The sequence below is a fragment of the Pelecanus crispus genome, chromosome 3, assembly GCF_030463565.1.
Source record: "Pelecanus crispus isolate bPelCri1 chromosome 3, bPelCri1.pri, whole genome shotgun sequence".
NCBI classification, from domain to species: domain Eukaryota; kingdom Metazoa; phylum Chordata; class Aves; order Pelecaniformes; family Pelecanidae; genus Pelecanus; species Pelecanus crispus.
Window position 1 is genome coordinate 13723980 of NC_134645.1, and position 24421 is coordinate 13748400.

General features: G+C 48.6%; 2 protein-coding genes across 3 annotated transcripts in view; both read right to left on the minus strand.

Annotated features, from left to right (window-relative positions):
* The window catches only part of ATL2 (atlastin GTPase 2), a 42444-nt gene extending 40124 nt beyond the window's left edge, over positions 1-2320 (minus strand). Inside the window, exon 1 of one of the 2 annotated variants that reach the window (XM_075707061.1) lies at positions 123-191. In XM_075707061.1, coding sequence (XP_075563176.1) covers positions 123-183 — 61 coding nt within the window. In that variant the 5' untranslated portion in view covers positions 184-191. Of the gene's footprint in view, positions 1-122; positions 192-2190 lie in introns of those variants that run through there. The other variant, XM_075707060.1, reaches the window with a different exon arrangement.
* Positions 2321-23640: 21320 nt separating this feature from the next.
* Positions 23641-24421, minus strand: part of HNRNPLL (heterogeneous nuclear ribonucleoprotein L like) — a 28958-nt gene continuing 28177 nt past the window's right edge. The window contains exon 13 of the mRNA XM_075707537.1: positions 23641-23884. Within this exon, the coding sequence (XP_075563652.1) occupies positions 23829-23884 (56 nt within the window). The 3' untranslated portion in view covers positions 23641-23828. The remainder of the gene's footprint in view (positions 23885-24421) is intronic.

The window sequence follows — 24421 nt, forward strand, 5'->3', positions numbered from 1 at the left end:
CCCCCGGCGCCTCCAGCCGACACCTCCCGCCGCCCAGTGTCGCCGCCCAAGCCCGCCCCTTTCCGCGGGGGCCCCGCGGGCAGCCCCGCGTCCGCCACCGCCCGCCCAGGGGGGCGCGTTACCTGTCGGGTCAGACTGTTGGCGGGCCGGACCCGTGCGCCGTGCCGCGTCCCTTTCCGCCATCTTGTCCGGGTTTAAAATTAACTCGCTATGACGTCAGAGCTCCGCCGCGAGACCTTTATCGCCCGCCGGCGGCGGCGCGCGGGCGGGGCGGGTCCTAGCGCCCCCGGCTGCCCGCCCGGGGAGGGCTGGCGCACGCGCAGACCGCACCTCTACCGCCCCTGGGGTGGGCGCATGCGCGGTCAGTCCGCGGCCCCCGCCGCCGGGCGGCGGGGACAGGGTCCCCCACCTGCAGCGGCAGCAGGCCTCCCATCCGCTCGAGGCGGGGAGCCTGTCGCTGCTGCGGGAGAGACACGCGCACACACCCGCCCCAACCGGGCCCTGCCGCCCGGCCCGGCCCCCAGGCTGAGGGGTGGGGTGCCCCCCTCACGGCCCTGCACCCCGCCGTCGACATGGCATGAAGCATGCAGGGCTCCAGCGCACTGTGCGAGAGGGGCCTCCAGGGGCTTGGAGAGCAGCAGGGTGTTTGGGGCAAAGGGATGACGATGGCACAGTGGGTGAGGAGGCACCCAAGGTGGGTGAGCGTCCCTTGGGGATTCCTCGCTTCTCACCGGCCTGCTGCTCCCAGCACAGCTTGCCCGTGTAGAAAACAGAAGGAACTATAGAAGGATACAATGATTAAACTAATATCATATATTCAATTCTAGTTATGTTACTTGTAATAATAAAATACGCAATGCTGTAAAACTCAAGAACTTCATTATTCTAGATTTACATCAGCATAAATGGAAGCAGGATTCAACCCCTTTGTACAGAAGTGTTTTTATGAATGCTAGAAAAAAAAACATTGCCATTGGCCTTTTGCAGTTTAATACCTTCTACTTATTTGAGGAAAATGAGTGTGCCATTACCTGTCTTTCTAACCTCATCGCAGGTCAAGAGGAAGACCTTTCTTGATATCAGAAAGAAAGAGCACACTCTACATACAGAGGTATTTGAGAGATACACAGGAAATCAGGCAAAGCGAAATACCTTGAAGTAAAACACACTGAAAGCTAGAAACACTGCTAACTGACAGACTTAAGCTTCAGCAGCTCAATAAGAAAACTAAAAGACTGGGGGGAAAAAACAATACTAAAGAAGTTTCCCAGTTCTGTTAGTAAACAGCCTTGTTTCTGATCAAGTCTGGAACAGTTTATGTGGAGAAGAGTTTGAAATAGTGCATATACAGATGGATTGATTTCTGCTCCATGCAACAGGATTTGCTGCTACTGTAATGTGAGAACAGACATCAAGAACTTGGAGGTCAGAAAGCTCAACCTTAATTCTGTCCCTCTACATTTGCAGGAAGGAAGGAGATGTTTTCTGAGCTGAGGATTTTGCTATCAACATGTCATCTCCTGGCTGAAAAGGTCCCCATCTCCACCACACACCCAGCTGCGTGCCACTTTCCTCTGAGCCAGGCTATGCAAGGAGTTAGCATTGAAACTGCTTAAGCTAGCCGTGGATTTGACCTGAAAGGAGTTTGGGAGCAACTGTGCAAACCACTGGCAGGCTGTGGTGGGAAGGGACCGCTGGAGCAGGAGGATACGTCTAACCTGCAAGTACAGGTTGGGCCAGTAGTCCCCTTAGCCAGCAAAGGCACAGTTTTGTGCTACAGACAGCATCTTCTCCTGGATTTGGCCATGCTGGTTTAAAAACCTCTGCTGTCCCAAGCTTGTCCCAACCCACTTTGGACAGTCAACACAACCTGTGTCATCAATGCAATGAGCCAGGTCCACCCAAGGCAGGGGCTGCTCAGACGCTCTGCTGGGAGAGCTGTCCCCTCCAGCAGCTGGAAGGGAAACGGATCCACCATAGTGTCTCCTGGCCTTCAGACAGCATGGCAGGACAATTCCTGAGCCATGCAGGCAGAGGCACCCACCGGACACTAGAAAAGGCCAGATGCAGACTGAGGTTCTTTTAGCCTTGCTGTATAAAATGCTTCTCTGTCCTTGTCAGCTAACCTGTGCAACGCTGCTGGGTTTAAGGTGACCTGCATGATGACAAATGCATAAGCCAAACACCCACCTGTAGCATGCCGAACACCACTCCTGGGCTGGGGAACAGCACAATCTCCCATCCTGAAGAGCTGAGGGTCCTGGGATGAGCTGGAGAGGTTTCTGTTGGCAGTACTGCACTTACCAACGTCTTCCCTCATCTGCTTCAGGCTGTAGAGTCCAAACTAGTGACAAGGTGAGTCTCAATCTTCCCTCCAGGATATGCAGCACTGCAGGCAGCCAGGAGCTGAGGACAGACAGCCGTGGTTCTTCTGGCAGCCCCCACCATCCGCAGCAATAAGGTACCTCCAGCCCCTCAGCTGCAGCCCCTAGGGCCACCCAGGGCTTCCCAAGGGAGAAGACTGGGGGGCGAGGAGGGTCAGCCCTGCAGTGGTGAACCAGTGCAAGCACTGGGAACAGCCAGAGCAGATGGTAGTCAGCTGCCCTCCCACCAGACACCACCAAGGGAGCTGTGTCACTTGGGCAAGCCTGAGATTTCCTAACAGTCTCCCACTGGGAAATCCACTTGGATCTCAGGCTTACCCCCAGAGGCAAACATGTGCCCTCCCAGAGTTTGGAAAAGCCCTGCAAGGCACCTCATCTAGCTTTTCTCTGAGAAGCACCCAGGCTGCCGCACCACAGCCCTACTACTCATGGGCTTTGTCTGCTCACAGCTTCCCACCTCTTCCAGCTGGAGCCCTCCTCCCCTCTGCACAGTGCCAGCAGGCATTGGAGGCTGTGCTGCCCACCAAGCTCCTGCCTTCTCTGCAGCTGGATCCTCCCATTGACTCCCTCTTCCCATCACCAATCCCTGCGCCCTGCCCACATACAGAAACACGATGCTTGGTCCTGCCCAGCCTGGCTGGTGTTTGCCTCACCACCTCTGCAAGGATCTCAGCCCCATAAACAGGCAAGCTTGGCTTCTTATGCATTTTTTCTGATGTTTGCCATTTCCCAGAAGCATCTCCCTCAGATTCAGGGGTGCCTTCATCTGTCACGCATGTGATCACTAGAGAGTGCCTAGCACAGCTCCAAGTTTGTAGCTACCTGTGTGTATTTGCATGACTTGGGGCTTGCCCAAGCAAAGCCAAGCTGGGACTCAGCATGGATCCAAACCTGGTTCTCCTGCAGGCTTCCCTGCAGAGAGCTCCAAGGAAGCTGAGAGGCTGCTGAGAGCAGAAAGCAAGTTGGGAAGGAGGGGAAAAAACAATTTACCAAATCTCGTGAACCTGGAACTGTCCCACATGCTGAGAGGAGGTGCCTTTTTAGCTGGCAGCAGCACACATGCTCAAGAGACAGGGAGCAGCTCCTCACATACGGCTCATTTATAGCAACCCGAGTAGGAGACACATTCCTTTCTCCCCTGGTGATGACTCAAGAGCTGTTCCTCTGGGGAGGAAGGATGAAACAACATTGAATTTTAGCTGTTGTCAGAGCAGCTCAGAGCATGTTGCTAGGCACCAGCTGCAGGAATTGCCTGCAGGTGCTTTCACAGGAAGGCTTGGGCCAGTTGACTGGGCTCTCCCAGTGCAGCCTGCATGCCAAATACCTTTGAAACAGGCATAATCTGTTCTCAGCCTGAAGGAGCTGTTGCATAATCTCCCCAGGACTGAGGCTTTAAATCGAGGGGCTGTGGCACAGCTGGGGGAAGGGCAGCAGGCAGACTCCAGAGCCATGCTTGCCTGTGCGGTACATGTGAGGGGGGCTCTCTGGGGTGGTGGTATGCAGCCTGCCTGTGGAGGTGGCAGTCTCACAGGCGTGAATGGGTGCCTTCCCCCCCATCCTGTCCTGTCTTCCCTTATCAGGGTGATTGAAGCCTTCAAAGGATTAAATTGCTAAGTGGTTTTCTTCTGCTCCTGGAAATGAAGCTCTGTAGCCAGCTGAAGCTTTCATGTGCAAGCGTTTGCTCAAACGGACTCCTATCATTTGGGTCTGTATAAACACAGTGCGATTTCCATCTCACTGTTATGCAAGAGCACAACAAGATGAGGCTGCTTTTAAAGCCTGGGCTAGACACTGACTCCTGTTGAGGCTGCAGTGCTGCTTAGAGTGCCAATACACCTGCAAACCTGCACAGGCAGTGGAAGCAGGGACAGGTGTCCTGGGAAGAGTACAGGGAAGCTACCCAGTTGTGTAGGGAGGGGGTCAGGAAGGCCAAGGCGCAGCTGGAGCTGAATTTGGCAAGGGATGTAAAGAATAACAAGAAGGGCTTCTACAGGTATGTCAACCAGAAAAGGAAGGTTAAAGAAAGCGCACCCCCCAATGAACAAGAATGGCAACCTAGTATCAACAGACGAGGAGAAAGTGGAGGTACTCAACAACTTCTTTGCCTCAGTCTTCACCGGCAACCTCTCCCCTCACCCCTCCCAAGTCGATGGACCAAAAGATGGGGACCAGGCGGATAAAGCCCCTCCCACTGTAAGGGAAGATCAGGTTCGAGACCACCTGAGGAACCTAAATGTACACAAGTCTATGGGACCTGATGAGATGCATCCCAGAGTCCTGAGGGAACTGGCTGATGTTGTTGCCAAGCCACTCTCCATGATATTTGAAAAGTCATGGCAGTCAGGTGAAGACCCTGGTGACTGGAAGAAGGGGACTGTTGTGCCCATTTTTAAAAAGGGAAGAAAGGAGGACCCTGGGAACTACCGACCTGTCAGCCTCACCTCTGTGCCTGGGAAGATCATGGAACAGATCCTCCCAGAAGGTATGCTCAAGCACATGGAAGACAGAGGGGTGATTCGAGACAGCCAGCACGGCTTCACCAAGGGCAAGTCCTGCCTGACCAACCTAGTGGCTTTCTATGAAGGAGTGACTGCATCAGTGGACACGGGAAAAGCAATGGATGTCATCTATTTGGACTTCTGTAAAGCCTTCGACACAGTCCCCCACAACATCCTTCTCTCTAAATGGGGGAGATATGGGTTTGATGGGTGGACTGTTTGGTAGATAAGGAATTGGCTGGATGGTCGCATCCAGAGGGTAGTGGTCAACAGCTCGCTGTCCACATGGAGACTGGTGACAAGTGGAGTCCCTCAGGGGTCCATACTGGGACCTGTGCTCTTTAACATCTTCATCGATGACATAGACAGTGGGATTGAGTGCACCCTCAGCAAGTTTGCAGACAACACCAAGCTGAGTGGTGCGGTTGACACGCCAGAAGGACGAGATGTCGTCCAAAGGGACCTGGACAAGCTGGAGAGGTGGGCCTGTGTGAACCTCATGAGGTTCAACAAGGCCACGTGCAAGGTCCTGCACCTGGGATGGGGCAACCCCCGATATCAATACAGGCTGGGGGATGAAGGGATTGAGAGCAGCCCTGCGGAGAAGGACTTGGGGGTACCGGGGGATGAAAAGCTGGACATGAGCCAACAATGTGCACTTGCAGCCCAGAAAGCCAACCGAATCCTGGGCTGCATCAGAAGAAGCGTGGCCAGCAGGTCAAGGGAGGTGATTCTGCCCCTCTACTCTGCTCTGGTGAGACCTCACCTGGAGTACTGTGTCCAGCTCTGGAGCCCTCAGCACAAGAAGGACATGGACATGCTGGGAGCAGGTCCAGAGGAGGGCCACAAAAATGATCCGAGGGCTGGAGCACCTCTCCTACGAGGACAGGCTGAGAGAGTTGGGGTTGTTCAGCCTGGAGAAGAGAAGGCTGCGAGGAGACCTTATTGTGGCCTTTCAGTACTTAAAGGGGGCCGATAGGAAGGATGGGGGCAATCTTTTTAGCAAGGCCTGTTGTGACAGGACAAGGAGTAATGGTTTTAAACTAAAGAAGAATAGATTTAGACTAGACATAAGGAAGAAATTTTTTACAGTGAGGGTGGTGAAGCAGTGGAACAGGTTGCCCAGAGAGGTAGTGGAGGCCCCATCCCTAGAAACATTCAAGGTCAGGTTGGATGGGGCTCTGAGCAACCTGATCTGGTTAAAGCTGTCCCTGCTTACTGCAGGGGGGTTGGGCTAGATCACATCTAAAGGTCCCTTCCAACCCAAAGCATTCTATGATTCTATGAATCTATGAAACCCCAGGGCTGCCCCACTGAACAGATGCCTCTGTCTACAGCCAGCACGCTGCTTCCAGTGTCACCCGAAGGACATGCCTGCCTACGTGCTGCCTGCTCTGTGGTGATTTTTGACCTGCCTCTCTAAAAATGAGACCAGTTCTGCTACTGGGGAGTATGCATGCACATGTTAAATGCCAGTATGGTGAAAGGCTTTAAACTGTTTTTTCTCACCTGACCTGGGCATCTATAAGCACCTCTGGGGTTTGGGTCTCCTTGGTGGCATTTCCTGATGGCTCCTTAGGCCATCAAGGCCACCACAGAGAAAGAACTTTTCCATACCCCCAGACTCTAGCTCCCAAGCCTCTTATCCTAGAAAAAGAGGAATTGCTCCAGCTGTCACCGTGACACCCATCAAATGTCTTGCACAGATAATCACACCAGCCACTGAACCTGTACAGCATCCCTCCAAGGCACAGAGCTGTGTCTGCTTTGCTGGTACAAACAGCAAGGCACTTGGCTCAAGGAAGGAGGAGCCCCAGTGGTGCCTACACGATCGGTGATACCTTGCTTCAGTCCACACTAGTAGTGCTTTTTCTGCATGGTGCAGCACGCAAAGATCAGGTTACCAGAGACAATTTGGGGTGAGAGAAAGTACTCCACCATCACAGAGGATTCAGTGTCAATTCAGGGTCTGACTTAGAAAAATGCCATGTAGACATTTTACTCTTTAATGTAATAAAATAAGACTGATTGCTTGGTGTGCTGCGGGTATTTGCTAGGAAACACTCCTATCAGTGCTGGCTGTAGCTTTTAGGAGAGGGTATTTGTCCTTGCAGCTTAACTGATCTTTCATATCACAAGCCAACTCCTGCTCTATGGGGCAAAGCGTCACTGTGTGATGATTTGAGTGAAGCAGTGCAGCTTTACACCTTGGGAGGGTATTTTGCACTGAGTCCTGTGCAGGCAGACATGGCTCCTGATTGCATGTGGTGTTGAGTACGATTGCCCTGCCGTACAAAGGGTGCTAATTACACAGCAGAGTTTATTTGCATCCTTTGCAGCTACATGACTCTGGCTCTGCTGGGCAAGATTTACAGGTCCTCACAAGGAGGCAGGTGGTTTATTCCCAGGGTTTCACATGGTTTCTTCCCATGCAAGTCCAGACTAGCTGCATAGGGATGAGTTGTGCTTAAAAGAGGGATTCTGCTATGAATTCCCACAGCACCAGAGAAGCTGAGTTGCAGCTCTCATTGTCCCTTCCTGGAAGGCAACCCCCCCGCAACACAGGGTCCCCCACATACCCTTGGATGAGGCTGCATCAGCCCATCACTCCATCAGGACAGGTTTGGATGCAATTTAGCCACATGGTCACAGCCCGCCCTGCCCAGCTCGGGAGAAGTTTTGGACTAGTGTGGGCTGTGTCACCAAGGACTCAAGTACCCCAAAGCCGTGGTAGCTGTCAGCAGGAGTGGGTGTGAGACCCTGACAGCAGCACGTACAAGAAACCCCAGGTCAGATGGGGACCTGAGCTTGTCCCATCAGCACTGTGGGCTTACAAGAGGGTCCTTGGGGCAGCAGCACCCTCCAGGGCTGGGATAACTGCTACGCTCTGCTCTGAACCAGGCCTGGATCTGGGGCATGATCCTTAACACACCAATGAAACTGTCTGGATCCAATCTCTGGCATTGAATCAAAGCCTGGGCCTGAGTCTAAACATGAAGGACCAGACCAGTTCTGCTGTCTGCATTTCCAGGTTCAGTCTGGTCTCTGGCCCAAGCTAAGGACACAGAATGTGCCATTTAATCTGGCTGGATTAACATGTGAATTTAATTAGTTTGATCTACTCTCAATAAAATCTAGAACACGCTGTAGAAAGGTGGCATTTAATCTTTCTCCAAGCCTCTTTGTATGTATCTGAGCAGGGGGCCCGCAGCATAGCCATGGGCAATCGCAATGAAACAAGAAACCAAGTTTTAGCAGCACCTGGGGAATGGGGCTGAGATAAGCATCCTGTCTTCTTCAGATTTGTGCTGGTCTGATTCAGAGGTTCTCCTGCCCCAAAACTTCTCTGTGTGACAGAGGAGAGTGTGGGGAAGGCAGAGGAATGTAGGGAAGGCACAGTCACGGGGGCTGGTACCCGCTGGCCCCAGCCCTGCTCCTGGTCTTGCTTAAGAGGCAGCAGGGCTTGTGTCAACAGGGTCCCCATGTTTGTCTCAGTGCCTTCGGGAACTGCAGAGGGCTGTGCTGCTCTGCTGGCTCCAGGGGAGTTTCAGCAACTACAGGTCTCCCCTTGCCGAGCTGAGAAATGCATTCCTGTGGACCAGGCGAGCGCGCCAAAAAGGATGCCACTCCAATGCCACTGAAGCGAAGTGCACGTGTCCTTTGGGAAAAGCACAGTGCTAGATTGCTGCTGGGAACTGCTCATTGAGAGCATCTCTGGGTCCTCCAGGAAGACTGTACAATGGATTCAGGTGCTGTCCTGGACACTTGCTCCATGTCAGCTTGCTCTGTGTACCCAGTCAGCCACAAAAAGCACAGTATTGCACTGGCTTTGATCACATTTAGGTAGTTTGACACAAGGAAAAACATAAAATAATTTGGAAATATTCATCAGGGGGTATCACCTATTTTGTGCAGCTCAAGTAATGTTAACTTGCAAGAAAGAGAGAAATAGCGAGAGAAGGAGAGGGAGAAGGCATTTCATTCCTGTCCTGATTCTACCTGCCCTGGATAAACACAGCCTGGCTGTAGCAGAGGGCTGGAGGGTTAGCTGCCCAAACTAAAGGCAAATTCATTTGAGGTCCAGGGATTAAGATACAATCATTTGATCTCAGATTAAACAGTGGGTGAGCACCACAAAGGATAGCTTAAAACATTTGGAAAGGTGTTAAGGAAAATCAAGCAGGATTAAGTAACAAAATAGCTGCATTAAGCTAGAATGCCTCCCCGGATCACAGGAAGCCAGGCACCAAAGAGCTTGTCGGCACGGACAGGCAACCAGGCTCAGTGCCACGGCTCTGCAGTGTTTCGGGGTTGAGCGACAGACTGCATGAGAAGAGCAGGGCAGCTTGCTGTCTGGGGCAGGTGAGCCGTGCACGTGTGCAAGTGATCTGGCAGAGCCGGTTTCCCACCCCAGCCCCACCAGTCCCAATCAGGGTTCTCTGGCAATGGCTCAAGAGCAGCTCGGGGTCCCCACTGTCCCGGAGCAGTCTCAGGGATAGAGCAGAAGGGACCACAGGGAACACAGCTCGTGACTCCTGCCAGCTTTGCGAGCAGTGTTCTGGGAGGAGAGGAGCACCAGGGCTGCCACATGGCAGTCACTCCAGATGAGGGATGTTTGGCAGGTGCATTGTGATGCTTCACATCATCCCAGGCCCCCAGTGCTCCCACACCTGTGCTGGCCTCTGACTGCCAGGCTGGTTCTTGGCACAGCCCCGCTGCTTGCGGTACCCTGACCTCTGCGCAGGGAGATGCAGAGCAAAACTGAGAAGGCCAGAGCATCTTTCCGCTACCACCACAGGGCCACGCTGATGCCCTGCTCTGCCAGTGCAGCATTCGGGTGGGGGCAAAACACAAGCAAGGGATAACTCAGTGTGGTCCAGCGTTTCTATTTCCCACCCACCCTCTGAGTTGAAAACAACAGGAACTTGCCCTGCCCTGTACCAGTTTGTTGCTCATATTGAACTGCTCTCCCTCACCCTCAGGGGAACACGGCCACCTGCCAAAAACCCTCATTAGGAAGAAATTATCCAGCAAAAATCCTAGCTAGCTGTAAATGTGTGTTCGAGGACAGCAACCCCAGGGCAGCGAGGCTCAGGCTCTGAGCACAGTGTGTCTGCTTCCCAGCCTTGTTTTGGGAGCTTTTCCGTCCAGTGTGGTTTCTTTTCCTGGACTTGGACTGTATTTCCTAGGACAAATCATCCAGCTCCCTTGAGCAACCGCTCATTTGCAGCCAGCATGGATCATCACTAGCCATTCCCACAGGTCTCCTGATGTCCTCCATGTGCCCGTTTCGGCTACTTTGTTCTGCAGCACCTTCAAAATCATTAATACAGTGTTCTTAAATTGGCGTCAGTCCCAGATGGGCAGCACCACCTGATATTAGTGCCTAGGGACTGTGGCACTGGCCCAACCCCTACGTGCTGGTAGCTGCTGCATGGGGGCTCCATGGCTCAGCCCCAGCTTTTGCTCCACTGCAGCTTTATGAAATGCAGAGAGCAGCCGTGAGGCTGGGGGACACAGAGCTGTGCTGGATGGATGCTGGCTCTCCATTGGGTCTGGGCAGCTCCTGCTGCAGCTTGCCCAGACACAGTGGAGACCCAGCATCCCAGCCACAGGCACAGGTCCCTGCTTGTGCCCATTGAGCCACAGCATCCCACAGGTAAACATGAGCCTTTTCTCACAGTGGCCAAAGCCACCTCCCCACTGTGAACATCAGGCTGGTGGCTTTACAAATAGATTGTGCCCTTGCGAGGCTGGTGCCTCCATCACCAAAAAGAACCTTGCAACGAGGAACCCCAAGGCTGGGATGGGTCCGAGCACGGGACTGCCCAAAAGCATGTAACTGCTTTTCCTTCTTCTTCTTGTCCAGGGGACAGCGGTCCTGCAAACCACAGCCTGTTTTCCAGGCAGCCCCACCGCCAGTCGCAGCCACCTGGCAGGCACAGTGACCCAGAGTGATTATTTAACAGCGGATTGTATAACAGAGCAGAGCAGACGTTACATTTCTGTCCCTGACCTCAGCCCTTGGACATCTCCCACCCAGAAAACTTCCAGTGTAATCTTTCAGACCTCGGGGGAGCAGCCTTGGGCATCTGACACCATCCTTCAGAGAGGAGCGATCAGTGGGGACCAGGTAGCTCTGGGCAGGAACGGGCTACCCAGCACATCCCAGTCCCACGGAGGGGAGAAGAGAAGGGAGCCTAATGTCCCACCAAGGGCTCAGATGTGGAGTCCAGACCCTGCTGAAATGCCCAGCTTGACCCTGCAAAGCCCCCTTGCTTCCTGGTATCCATCTAAATAAAGCACTGTGCTCGCCTCCCCATGTCAGGATGAGCTGTGCCAGCAAGGTGAAGATGGATGAGCTGGCCGTGGGCAGGACAAGCCAGCTCAAACAGCTCCTCTGGGGTCCAGCCACACTGCCTCTGGGGTCTGGGAGCAGCTGAGCCCCTTAGACCTGCCCCAGCAGGGGTGGGCAGTGCCCAGGAGGTAGTGGAGAGGTGCCTGCTGCTCTAGAGAGCCCCACATAGTCTGGGGCTCAGGGCACATCAGCCTTGTGCTGGTGATGTCCCCAAACCGTGTTGCTTGCAGAAAGATGCTCCTTCATGTGGCTGAGGAGACAGTTCAGGGCAGTGCCCTATGGCTATAGGTCAGAAGGATACTGCAATATTGCAAGAAGATAGGCATGGGCAGGCCTTACTTATCACTGCTAGGCACTTGCCAACTGGATCAGACCCATCTCATTCAGAAATCAATCAAAACCAGGTTCTCCTGAAATCTTATTCAAGCAGATGCAACAAGGAGCTTGTTTCTGAGCTTGACTGCAGCCTGCCCTGGCTCTAAGCATCCCCTTTCAGCAGGTCTCAGTGGCTGTGAACAGCCCCTCCAAGATGAGCACAGATCTGCTGGGAAGCTGGAGAGGACCCAGGAGGGCCACCAGGCTGGCTGAGGTCAGGAGACACTGCCTACAGGGAGAGGTGGAGACTGCTGGCTTGGTTAGTTGGGAAGAAGAGGAGGTTGGAGCAATTTAGCAGAAGTCTACAGTGACTTGGAGGGCAGATGCAGGGAGGGTGCAGCCAAAGTCTTTCTAGCAGGTCAAGACAATATAACATGAAGCAAAAGGTACAGACTGCAGCCTGGCCAGTTCAGGTAGGGTGTTAGGAAAAGCTCCTTCCCCAGCAGGGAGGTGCAGCCTTGGGATATGCACCCAGGGAGGAGCGGTCTCCATCCTTGGAAGTTTTTCAGCCTTAGCTCTGCAGAGCCCCAGCTGCTCTGACCCAGCGTTGGCAACAGTCCTGCTCCAAGGGTTGGCTGGATCAGAGACCTCCACAGGCCCCTTCCCACCAGCACTTATAAGTCCATGATAAATTGGGTAGCAATTCCACAACAAACCGAGCTGAAATCAGCCTCCTGCCTTCAGCCACACATGCCAACTTGTATCAAACACTGCTCTTGTACAACTTGCAAAGATGTACCTGCTCAGGGATGCAGCGGTCCATAGAGGATTTTGCAGCAGCCTGAGCTCAGGAGTGCACAGTTTACCAACAACCACAGCAAAAATTGGTTCAAAGGGCAAGATCAGAAAATCTGGTATTTAAAATCCATGACTCTTTCCATAGCTGGGCTGAGGAGCCAGCTGCTACAGTCTAGCCATTAACCATGGGGTTAAAGAGGTGTGATGCTCTCCAAGGAGCAGGGTGCTGCATTACTGAGTCTGAGGTCTGTGTGTGCCAGTGCTGGGAGATTATATGCAGCAAGGCACAGGGACGCTCCTGCAATACCCAGCAAGCAGCACGGAGGGATGCTGAGTCCATGAGCTGCCACCATGCCTGACCCCTCTGCACCCTGCAGCAGCAACCAGCTATCAGAGCTCACCTGAAACTATGTCTGACTGATTTCTTTGGCAGGAAAGAATAAAAGGATGAATGAACGTATTTTTAATAGGTTACATAATTAACTCCAAAGCTGCCTTATAGATAGAGGGCACAAGCTGTCAGTGGTTTCACTGAGAGGTGAGCTGGGCTTTTAATGCAGAAAACATTTTGGCTCTTTCAAAGGCAAACTAACCATCCCTCAGGCGAGTCAAATCTCAGCTGGACGAAGCAGCTTTGGCTTGCTAGGAATATTTTAATTTTGCAAAGCTGGTCTGCTTCATTTACAGGCAATGGGGAATTGCTTTGGAGCTGGTCCTTGGGTCTTAAAAGCCTCACATGCATGCCTGGTGCTTTGCAGTGCAAAGCAGGTTTGGACTGTATCCTAGTGTGCTGCTGCTGGCGGGTGGGCTGGGGGCTGCTCAGCCTTTCTGGGGTGTGAAAGCTCTGCTCTAGCTGGGCAGCAAGGTCTCTGGCTCAGATCAGCTTCTGAAAGAGCCAAGCTAAGCGAGGACACAGTTTGAATGCAGTAACGAACGCTACAGGAACGCACTCACTGTGGCTGAAGCTGCCATGGCTATGCCTGGTTTCGCTGCAAGGGAGTGAACCAGCGCCGCAGCACCCGATCATGCTCCTGGGGCCTGCAGTGCTTCTGCTGGCAGGGACAGCCCCTGCCTGGCTGTCACCCGCTCTGGTGTGATGCAAAAGATGCCTTTGCACTTCGCCTCTGTAGCAAACCAGAGCTGGCAGCAAACCCCCAAGGGAGGCAGCCTGGAGTCATACTACAAGTGCAGGAGGCTGGGGGTCAGGGATCGCAACACGCTCACTATACGACAGGGTATTTAACAGCTCTGGGCAAAGGGTTTGCCCAAGGAGCATGTCCAGGTGCAAGTGCTCCCTTATCACATATTCATGTGGCTATGTTTACCAGGCTGCTCCTCCAGCTGTCTGTAAGCAGGAGTTTCTACCCTGCTCAAAGGGCAGGAGCTCACAGTTGCTTTTGCCATCTGATCACACTGATCCAGCAACACTTTAACCCTTAAGGACAACCGGCCACCTCACATGGCAGGGGGTGTTGCACCAAGTCACAAGTATTGGAGGTGTCCTGGCACAGAACAGGTTGAGACCCCAGGCCCCATGCCTCACCCAGGCCAGCAGGACAAATGTCACGGTGTTCGCTGCCTGACACAACTGCCCAGGGAGTGGGGATGCTGGCAGCTGTCCTGCACTTTCAGTTTACTGCTATCCACAGCGAGACAGCAAGGGACAGCACAGCGAGCAGCCCCACAGCACTCGGGCAGCTTGTGCAAGAGACAGAGAGCGAGGGGCCCTCACGGCCTGGAGGCAGAGGGTTGCTAGAAATGCCGCTCTCAGGTTGGTTCTTCTTTTCCCCTGAGAGTTACCAAATCCATGGCCAAGGTTAAACACCGAAGAGACTGGGACCTCTGGCTCTCAGATGACCCCTGGAAAACACATGTCCTGGCCTGAAAGAAGGGAGCACAGACAAAAGGAAAACAAAAAAAAACCAGAAAATCCAGAAGGAAAGCAGAGCAGGAACAAGCCCTGGCTAAAGCCAAGGAGGGAGTGCAAAGAAACAGCTTTCCAACGGGCTCAATTATTCACTACACTACACAGCTGCTGTATGACTGATGCACCTTTTCTGTTCTGAAACCCTGCTTAAAGCCAATTTTTGTTACACATAATGAGAACGGAAAACAAAAAGAAGGTGGAAATTTCCCCCAAATAACCAACATGGTTTATTTGGTATCAAAACAACTGTTTTGGGTATAAGCAATCTGGCTCCAAGTTTGCAGCTGGCCCCATTCTTTGCCAGGAGTGAAGGTAAGCTAGGGAATCCAGACAACCAGCCAGAGCTCAATAGCACACAGCTGGCGGGACTAAGCCTTTGTCAGGTTCCTGCTCTGGCCTAAGGCAGTCTCCACCAGTGTTAATGCTTCTCCCTCATCCATGTCTTCCTTCTGCAGCCCATCATTATGATACAGGTCTCTTTCCTTCTTGAAAAAAGCCACCAGAGAGCTCATCAGGCAGGGCTTGCTGCTCTCTTCGTGGGGGTGAGCTCCAGACAGAGCCCACAGGGCATGGCTCAGGAGTGAGACAACCCAACAGCCAGTGCAGGAGTCAGGGAGGCAGACACTGGAGTTGTCTCCACCTCTGCCACTATTTCCCAGGTGCCACCAATGTGATAAGTGGGACAGGGAAAGCCTGGAGGAAAACCAGGAGAAAAGGATCCAGTCCTATCCTCTCCAAGTAAACTGCAGGCTCCCTGCATCCCTTTTGTGAGCCTTTTGAGGCAGATGTCTTGCCCCATGGGGGACCCTTATCTCTTCTGGGCTCCGCTTGTGTCACTGTGACAGCCAGCTTTCTCATGCCTCTCACCGCACCTCTTTGCATTTATCTAACAAATACTCCTCAGAGGTCCCAGGCTATTGTAGGCACTGCTCACGCCTTTGGTTGTTGGATCCTTTTCCATTCTGTCCCCGGTGGAAGCAATCACATTTGTCTTACAAGATCTGTTCTTCCTAAGCCATGCTGCTGTTTATCCATTATTATTGAAGTATCAAGGGCATTTGTGCATGTTTGGAAGCACATCAGCTCCCTCAGGGAAGAGGGATGAAATATCCTCCCTTGCCTGATAGATTAAATTGCTTACACAAGTGGAATCAAAGCCAGGTTTCTGGGTTATCCAGTGGAGCTCTTTTGTAATGCTCTCTTAGGAGAGGAGTTGCAGAGATGTCTTAGCTCACACTCCAGAGCTGGCAAGATTGCAGGAGAGATTCAGACATTGAGTTTTCCAACTTGGACATTTCTGGGTAAGGCAGAGAGGATTCCCAAGGCAAGGATGGGTTTCTGCAGAAACAACCTTACACACTGCGCTCTCCAAAGCATAGCCATGCTCAGCAACATACATGCTTGCTGCCCTTGGCACGCTCTACACAGTCTCTCTCCTCATTCACAGATGTCTCAGGAAATTGCCCCACACAAGCTGGAGCAGCCATCCTGGTGAATCTTAAGAGAGTCCAAACTCAAGCACCTGGAAGTCCTTTTGCATGTCTAGCTTTGCGCATCCCTGCTGGTGATACAGTGCAGATGCTGCAGGATAACATCCCATGACCTCAAACAGCCTACAAGCACAAACCAAAAGCAGCGTAAAACCTACTTAAGAAAGAATGTGTGTTAAGATTTCACTGTCCCCAGTTCAGCAGCCAGCCTTGGGCTGCAGACTCCTGCCCCCAGGTGAAGTACAAGGGAGAAGTCAACACACACGGTCCCTGGTGCTGAACTCAGAGCAAAGGGACCTGAATTTCTTGCTGCCACCTGCTGTCCCCTGCCAGCAAGGCAGGCCCTGCTCAGCTCTCCCTGCCAGCACTGCCCCAGGGAGCCTCCAGCCTGGACCTTGGGGGAGGAAACAGCAGGACCCATTGCCCCCCTTAGCCCCTGTCCACTGTGAAGCACTAGAGGGACCCAAAGCCTGGTTTGTCCACCCAGAGACACTAACAGAGAAACAAAAGTAGTGGCTTCTGTGTCCTAATTCTCCTGATCACATGCTCCAAAAGCACAGTTGATCGAGTGGCCCCACGCAGCCCAGCAGGCAAAACCCATGCAGGCAAAACCCATGCACAGGCAGGTTAGTCATACAGCCTCGGCTCCGCACAATGCAACAACCAGTCCAGTGACATTCCCCTGCAAGTGCGGACTTGTGTGAGGACAAGGGCAGGCACGTTGGCTGTGCCTGTGAGGATCAATGCAATCCCCAAGGTCAAGCAAGCTGCATGGGCATGCTGCAGGGGCAAGCTACTCCATTTCACTAGTAAACTAGGAAGAACTGGCAAGAAAACAACAGGGAAGTCAAAGATCTTGGGCTTCATACATTCATCATGTGCAAGCCAGGTGCACAGAGCCACCTTGTACCAAGCCCAAAGCTACCTAAATAGGGAAAGCCGGGGGCAGGGGGGGGCGCGTGAAGGGGGAGCAAAGGAAAGAAAACAGCAACTGTCCCCTCAGAACATAAAGCCTGACCCCACACACATAACGTAGATGAACTCATGCCATCAGGGTTTCTGAACTGCTCTGTCCTCAGTATGAAAGGAGGTTTATCCTTAGCCAGGCGTTCTCCGGAAAGGTCTACAAAGCACTGTTCCTGGAAAGCTGAGTCTGTTTTCAGCAATAAGAAATGGAGGTTGTGCTGGCAGTCTCAGGACAGGAGCCACCACTCATTCCTTCCTGCCAGTCTAAAAAGAGTAAGATTAGCTTCTGTTGACCCTGCATCCCCAAATATCCCTGCTCTATTTCTTAGGAAGTTTCAAAATGTGCAGAAAACAGACAGATGAACAAGCTTTGTTTGGAAACTTTGGGAGATAAAAAGGAAGAGCTCCATTTCTTTTTTTGCAATGACAGGGTCATCAAAGATGCAGGTGCAGGAGGTAATGGCAGGGATAAGTTGAAGCAACACTCAAACATAAATGGTGTGTTATAGCCTATGCTGGAGAAACCAAGAAGAGCAGGGTCACACTTAGCTGTGAACTTGGGGTCCATATCCTGAAATACATGGGGAAGTACTATCACCTCTATTTCTCTTCATGGAGAGAAACTTGTCCTTTAGACTATTAGGGTAGGGTTTTTTTATTATTAGATGAATACTATAGCTGAAAAAAGGCAAGACTAGAGAGTATGTTACTCTGAAATGCTTTTAAGTCAATAGCACAGTCCTAATCTGAAATCCTGTGGCTAGTTCCTGTTAAAATGACACAAAAAGGAAGAGTTAGAGGCACAAAAAGGATCCTTAAAAAGGCACAGATAAGTCTTTGTCTATATAGCAACAAAATGATGAAAAACCTCCACAGAATTATTGGGCATGAGGAACATATTTAAGTATAACTAAAATATTCCAGTTTGAGCTCTGTCCTCAGACCTCAGGAGTTTGTTTTGGATTTAAAGCACCACCACCACACCCCCCCTACCCCAAAGATAGGTAAGTGAGAATTAAAAGCTCAGTGAGTGGGGATTCCCGCCTTAAACTAGTGAAATTTTAGGTTACCATGTTTCAGACAGAAGCCATGCAGTAACTTCAAAAAAGATTACTCAGGTCACTGCCTGACCAGGCTATTTCTTAGACACTCTTCTGAAGCCTTTCAACAGGATGCTTATCTAAAGCCCAATGATTTAATCTGATTTAGTAGTTCCAGTGCGGTGGTTAACAGAAGAGAAAATAGAAGCATAATCTATATTACATGCAAATCCCTGCATCCGTGTCATTAAGTTTAAAATGGCCAGAAGTTTACACTTAGATGACAGAGAAAGCATCAACTAATACAAATTGTGCTTCCTGAAATATCCAAAGAGCGCTGTCTTAACAGCCTAAGTGACAGAAAAGTCAGGAGAGTAGAGTTTTAGTAGGAAAGCACTCCAACTAATAACTCCTGGGGGTTTATTTGACTACTACACACCTATGTTTCAGTGGAGCACAAACATTTGCAATTTAATTTTCTGACTAGCTTGAAGAAGGATGAGACCACAAATGGAAAGAAGAAGAGGTGGCAAGTGAAAATAAACAAACAGGTAATGGCTTATAAATAATTATATCCTGTATTCTGCAGCAACTGCCAACCTCAGCCATCCCTCATGCTACAAGCCCATTTCAGTGTTTTGTTCTGAATACTCCTATGCTGCCCCTGCCAGGACTAATTTGAATTCTTGGATCCCGGATGCTTTGGAAAAAGAGGGTTAATTATCTTGCCTTTTTAATAGCTGCTGGCTCCCTGGCGCATTCCTGCAGGAGTACTCATTCCCTTGCATGAAGACCCACTCAGTCTGCAGCTGCTCCATGAACACCAGAGAAGGAAAAAAGTTAAATAAATCATGCCAGAAATTAAGACCTCGCATCAGCAGCTGCAACAGTCAAAAGAAGAGCAGAGAACCTATCTGAATTAATACATGGCTCTAGCCCAGGGAGCTGGCTGTGAAAGGCCAAAACAGGAAGGCTTGGCACAGGACAGATACTAAAGCTTTTTGAACACAAGAAAAGGGACTGAGGTTATTTCCTTTAGAGGGGCATGGCCAAAGTACAGCACAAGTAATCTGGCTGCATTAGGTTCCTCCAACATCCTGTGGGAATTACAATCCTTGGAGAAAGAAATCTTCTATTTTTAACAGGGAGAGAGTATTACGCATTAGGAGACTTAACAGAAAACAAATATTTTGTTCTTTTAACTTGGTGATACAACTGTCTAGAAATGGAAGCTCTTCACCCTTTATCAAATCAGATGCCTTAGCGGTAGGACTTGGGGGCCTCATCATCCCAAACCCTGAACAGCTATTTGTTTCACCTTATTTTCATCTCAGACTATGCCCCCACGAGCTTTTGTAAGGAACCTGAATGGCGTGCTAGAAACATCACATTATCACGTGAGCACGTCTGCCTTCTCCACAACTGTAAATTTTAATGGTGCAACTGAGAAGATACTGTCTTACTACTCACTTAGCATACATAAGGTTTAACGGGGGGCGGGGAGGTGGGGAAGGAAATCCCTTGTTTTACAGGTTAAGAATGATGCCAAGTATTTCTCAAGTCAGACTCCCCTGGTGAATACTACTAACATTTTTCACATTCCAGTCCACTCCCAGACCACTCCTTACAGAAGCAAAGGGAGGCTTTGAAGAGCCTAGATTAATTTGTAACATGTGGTCTTAACAATTAAGAACAAAAATAGCACAAGCTAGAAGAAACGAAGGAAGTGAAAAACACCTCACTTCTAAAGATAGGATGGCCTCAGGTGAGATCCCGCATATCAGACCACTTCATCCAGCTGCAATTTAATGTCCACCTCTCACCCATCAGCCCCACAGTCCAGGAGAGAAGTGCAGGTCTAGTGAACTGTGCTCACCCTTGTTCCTCAGCACCTTCCTTCCAAAGGTCTTGCAGCATCACTTGTCCCTTGCTTAGATAGGATTCTCCATTCACTCTTGAATTTCACAACAAATCAGGTCACACAACATACTTCTCTCATGCTGTTATTCAGTCAGGCCTTTCTTACCATCTTAGAGCAACACAACCTACGGATGTAGGACAACACCACAGTATCAGCAGCTAACCAACACACGGAAAATACTTTATGGAGCACCAGACTGCTATTCCCTTTCTTTGGAACTGTTGCTACCAGGGGACGCAAATCAACAAGGTTTGTTTCCTTAAAGCTGACACATTTTTGCCATATATTCAGAGGGCACTATCAGCACTTCTGTGACAACATGCCAGAGCATTGCTTGGTCATAGCATCAAACATGCAAACATACAATCACTGCAAGGCAAGTTTTACAGCAGGATTCAAGTTACCTTTTATACACCAGCTATGTGAAGGTGGGAGGCTCTCAACTGCAGCACAGCTGCATCTAGTTTAAGGTCAAAATAAGAACAATGGTATTTTGTGCTTTAAGAACTCTTCACAGGAAGCTGAGCCCATAACTAGTGTTTTATTCTCCCATGCCTTCTTGTACACTATTTCTGGCCAAAGCCATGCCAATGCAAACAAGATTATTTTTTAGATTATTACCACCTCTGTAATTGCCAGAAGGGAATAAACCAATAGACTGGATAGACATAAAAGGCTGGAACAGCTAAAAAACCCACTAGTAGCTACAGATGTGAGAATACAAGGTATTTTCAAAAGACAACACAAAAAAGTCCCGAAGATGTTTAAACATATCCGAGAAGTGGGAAAAAACAAAAATCTGAGCAAGTGTGTTCATGTTCCCAGACTTCAACGTGTTTAACAGAAGAGACTGAATTCCTCCTGCTAAGCCATCATAATAGTCAAACAAGCACTGTTCACAAGAAAACACACAGCAGGAAAAAGAAGCAAGTTGCATTTAATTACAACAAAGAGGGTTTCAGCCAGTTACAAGCCAGCTTACCCTAAACATTATACCTTACTAAAAGACAGACTTGGTGAACCACATTAAGTTGTATCATTCCTTTCATAAAGCAGGACGCCCAAACACTTCCTGAATGGTTTCTTTTAAATCTTTTCTTATGTCACCCTAGCGATACACTCTATCTTGCTGTGGTGGTATAGAAAGTTAAAAAGCAACTATTCCCACTTCTTGCATATAAGGGAAAATAAATATAAACAAGTATTAGAGTACCATGAGAGAAGATCTCCACCTCAATATATCATTTACCTCCAATGAAAGGTGATCAATTAGAAAAAAATAATAAACTTTTTTTACAAAAAGAAAAAAAAAAAAAACAAACAGTGGAACAGGCATGAAGATATTACAGCGTGAATACCAGCTGCTTACAAGCAGGGAATGTGCATAGCAATGTTCACTATTTTGCTTGTATGGCTTATGCAAGAGACACAGAAAAAAATGCATTGAGAGACCTTAATAGTTTAATTTTGATTTGACAAGTATAGTAAGTAATACCACTGCCAAATGATAGACAAACTTCACTCCCCCTGGAGCAACTAACTCTTCACCTGCCCCACTGTTTTGGCTCTATTCTAACAAGCAAGATTATAGGTGAACACAGACGTTTGTGGAAGAAGGAAACCAACCTCATTCCTCCTGAGGACAAACATCCATCCTTGTAGGCTCAAGAGAAGACATTACTTTCTTTTTACAGCAAAACACCAACAAGGAATCTTTCCTGTTCTCAAGTTTTACACAAATAAGATAATTATTTTAAGGAAAAAGAAGCTTGAACAATTTTTCAGTCTCTTTTCTTCCCCACATGGTACAGGCTACTCATTGTGCATTTGGGACTTCCAGCTGATATCAGGTCCTCTTAGATACACCTGGAACTAGTCTGTCCTCTGTTTGATCTGGGCACCCACAGGAAAGATGCCTTTCACCTGAACATCTTAGGCACTGAATGTTGTGATCCACTGAGGACATTGAAACATTAAAGTGCTTTTTTTTTTTTTTTTTAAAAAACCTGAATACTTTAAAGGTCACTCATCCTACATCCCAAACTGGACCAATAGATAACATACTATTTTTAATGCTCAACTACAAACAACTTGACTTCTGAAACTACATTAATTCAAATAGCAATGCAAGTTATGACAAAAGAAACAGGTTTCCACAGAACATTCAAGTTGATGGAAGAGAAATGAATGATTGGGAGAGACCTTTTACAATTAAAACACTAAGCAGCACAGAACATTTCACTAGTACCCAGCATTTCTGTTGGCAAGTAGCAAGATATGGCACATAGCCTTCTATGTTGGAGCTCTCTGGAAGCAATTTCTGAGGGAAAAGCACTGAGGCTGAAAGAGCATTAGCAGTGCCCCTAAAATGCAAGTCAGTTTGCCACCTACCAGACAGGACGCTAGTATTATTCCAAACCGTGTGCAGAAAGAGCTGCCAAAAAAGCAGCTGTCCTTCAGTTCCCTGTTCAGACATATTAGAAGCCTGATTTGAATACCTGAAATACTCATTACCTGAACAAAAATGGAGGTAGACAGGGCAAAAATGAATCATTGTTGATGAGAAAGCCTGAAGGACAGCTGACACATTTTCCCTTGTATGATAAGGTATATTTGCCTTGAAATTAAGAATAGGGAAAATCCAGTCTGCATTTAAAGACACGTGCAATGCCCACAGTCTGTAAACATCCTGCAACATAATCTCTCAAGAACAAGCATACTGCACAAAAAAATCTTGCATAAAGGATGGATATGGATAAAATCCGTAAAGACAGAACAAAGAGCTTGTATGATAAAACACAAAATATCTGATAAAATAACTTCTCTCTGATCACTAAGAGCAGAATTAAAAGAAGCCCTAAACATTTTGCTGCAAATTCAGAAAGGGGAGCAAACACAGAGCCTAGGACAACAGCTCCCAGACTTCCCTGCTTGGATTCCCATTTCTGAGGGTTTAGCCGAAGTAAGACGCAACTCCAGTTCTAGAAGAGAGAATAGGTTTCAAAGTACTGGGACAAAACAAATCATCTACCCCAAAGTGAAAGATTTCTCACCTCATTAATTTCACATCACGTTAATTAGTTACATTATCTGAATTCCACCTAAATTACCTCAGTTTAAATGAGAGGCTAGCCAAGTCTATTCACCCTATGAATTCTTTCATGGTCATAATAGATGTGTAAGATAAATCAGACAAAAGAAAACATCAAATTAACTGTCCAGGTATGAGAGAGTATGGTGGGGCTTGCTTTTTGTTTTAACTACTTTTACCACCTTGGTTTCTATTGCGATCAATCTTTTCACATATCCAACTTTTACCATTTAGTATGTCATAGCCACTATTTAAAAAAAAGGTCGAGGATACGTTAAACACCAATGATTTAAGATTAAATTATGGAAAATGAGGATGAACACATTGACACAGGCTTGCAATTTTAATTTTTAAAAGGCCCCTACGGTGGGACTAGCTATAGATGGCATCATGCTAATGCAAATGGAAAATAGTTTTTAAAAAAAACCCAAACAAAACCACTTTAAGTATGAATTCACACCATACACGTGTACATACTTAATAATTTTCTACGTTAGCTTTGTTTGAACTATAAATCAAGTCTATGCTACTAAAAATTTGGTATGTGCAACATTAACCCAATTAAAGCGTTTTATAAATACAAGCTTTTTAGTATTGCAACATACTTCACTACTTAACATACTGAAAAACAAGTTCTACATTTAAAATTCTGATGTAATAGCTCTATCTGCCAATTAAGACTACAAATGGAAAAATACTTGCTAATCTTTAACATTATCGAAAATGCAAATATATTTCATTTTTGGAAGAAAACAATCTTGTTTATACTACTGGTGCTTCTTTAGACATTTGAAGATACTACACTAACAAAATACAAACTTTGTAGTAAGCTTACAACATATACTTCTCAGAGGCAAAAAGAAAAAAAATCTGTTTTGTATTTATGAAGAAACCCATTTATTATAAAACAAGATAAAAGATACTAGAATTAAGTTGAAACAAGGCAACATTAGAACAACCACTTAGAGCTTTGTGAACGAAGTGTAGTTTTAAACTTGCAAGTCAAGGTGAACGTAGCTCTTAACATGCTGTCCTCTTCTCTATAAATGGGATGAAGTAGAGAAGCAAAGCTTCAAGGTGTAAGGGTTGGAACCATCTGTCAGGAGACAACATATAACATACTCAGGGCATTTTACTGAGCATAGCCCTCCTGCTGATCAAGATCACCTTGCATAATCTGACAAGTTTACCAATTCTGTAGATTTAAGGCTCACACCTCACCGCCTAACCCCGCCAGTGGCCCGCAGATACCAGGTGACCTGTAAGTAGGTATTATTGATAGTCTACTAGCATTTTTTAGACATAAAAACAAAGTGATGGATCTTGTCACAAGGGAAATGTAGATAGAATTCCAAGTGTTGTACCATACACAAGAAAGACTTTACCATTATTGCTGCCCCTCTTCCTAGCTGAACTATTTAGAAAAGTAGTATTTAACAGGCAATTTCAAAGACAAAAGACCTAGATATTTAAGGAAGTCAAGACTCAGAATGTGGCATTTCTATCAGAGACAGAGTGGCACTGGACAGTATTTACATGTGTTTGAAAAAAGAACAGCAGGATGTCCAGCACACCCTTCAGACCTCTCCAGAAAGCAAAGCTTAAAACAGCCCCCCTCTATTTGGAAAGGCTG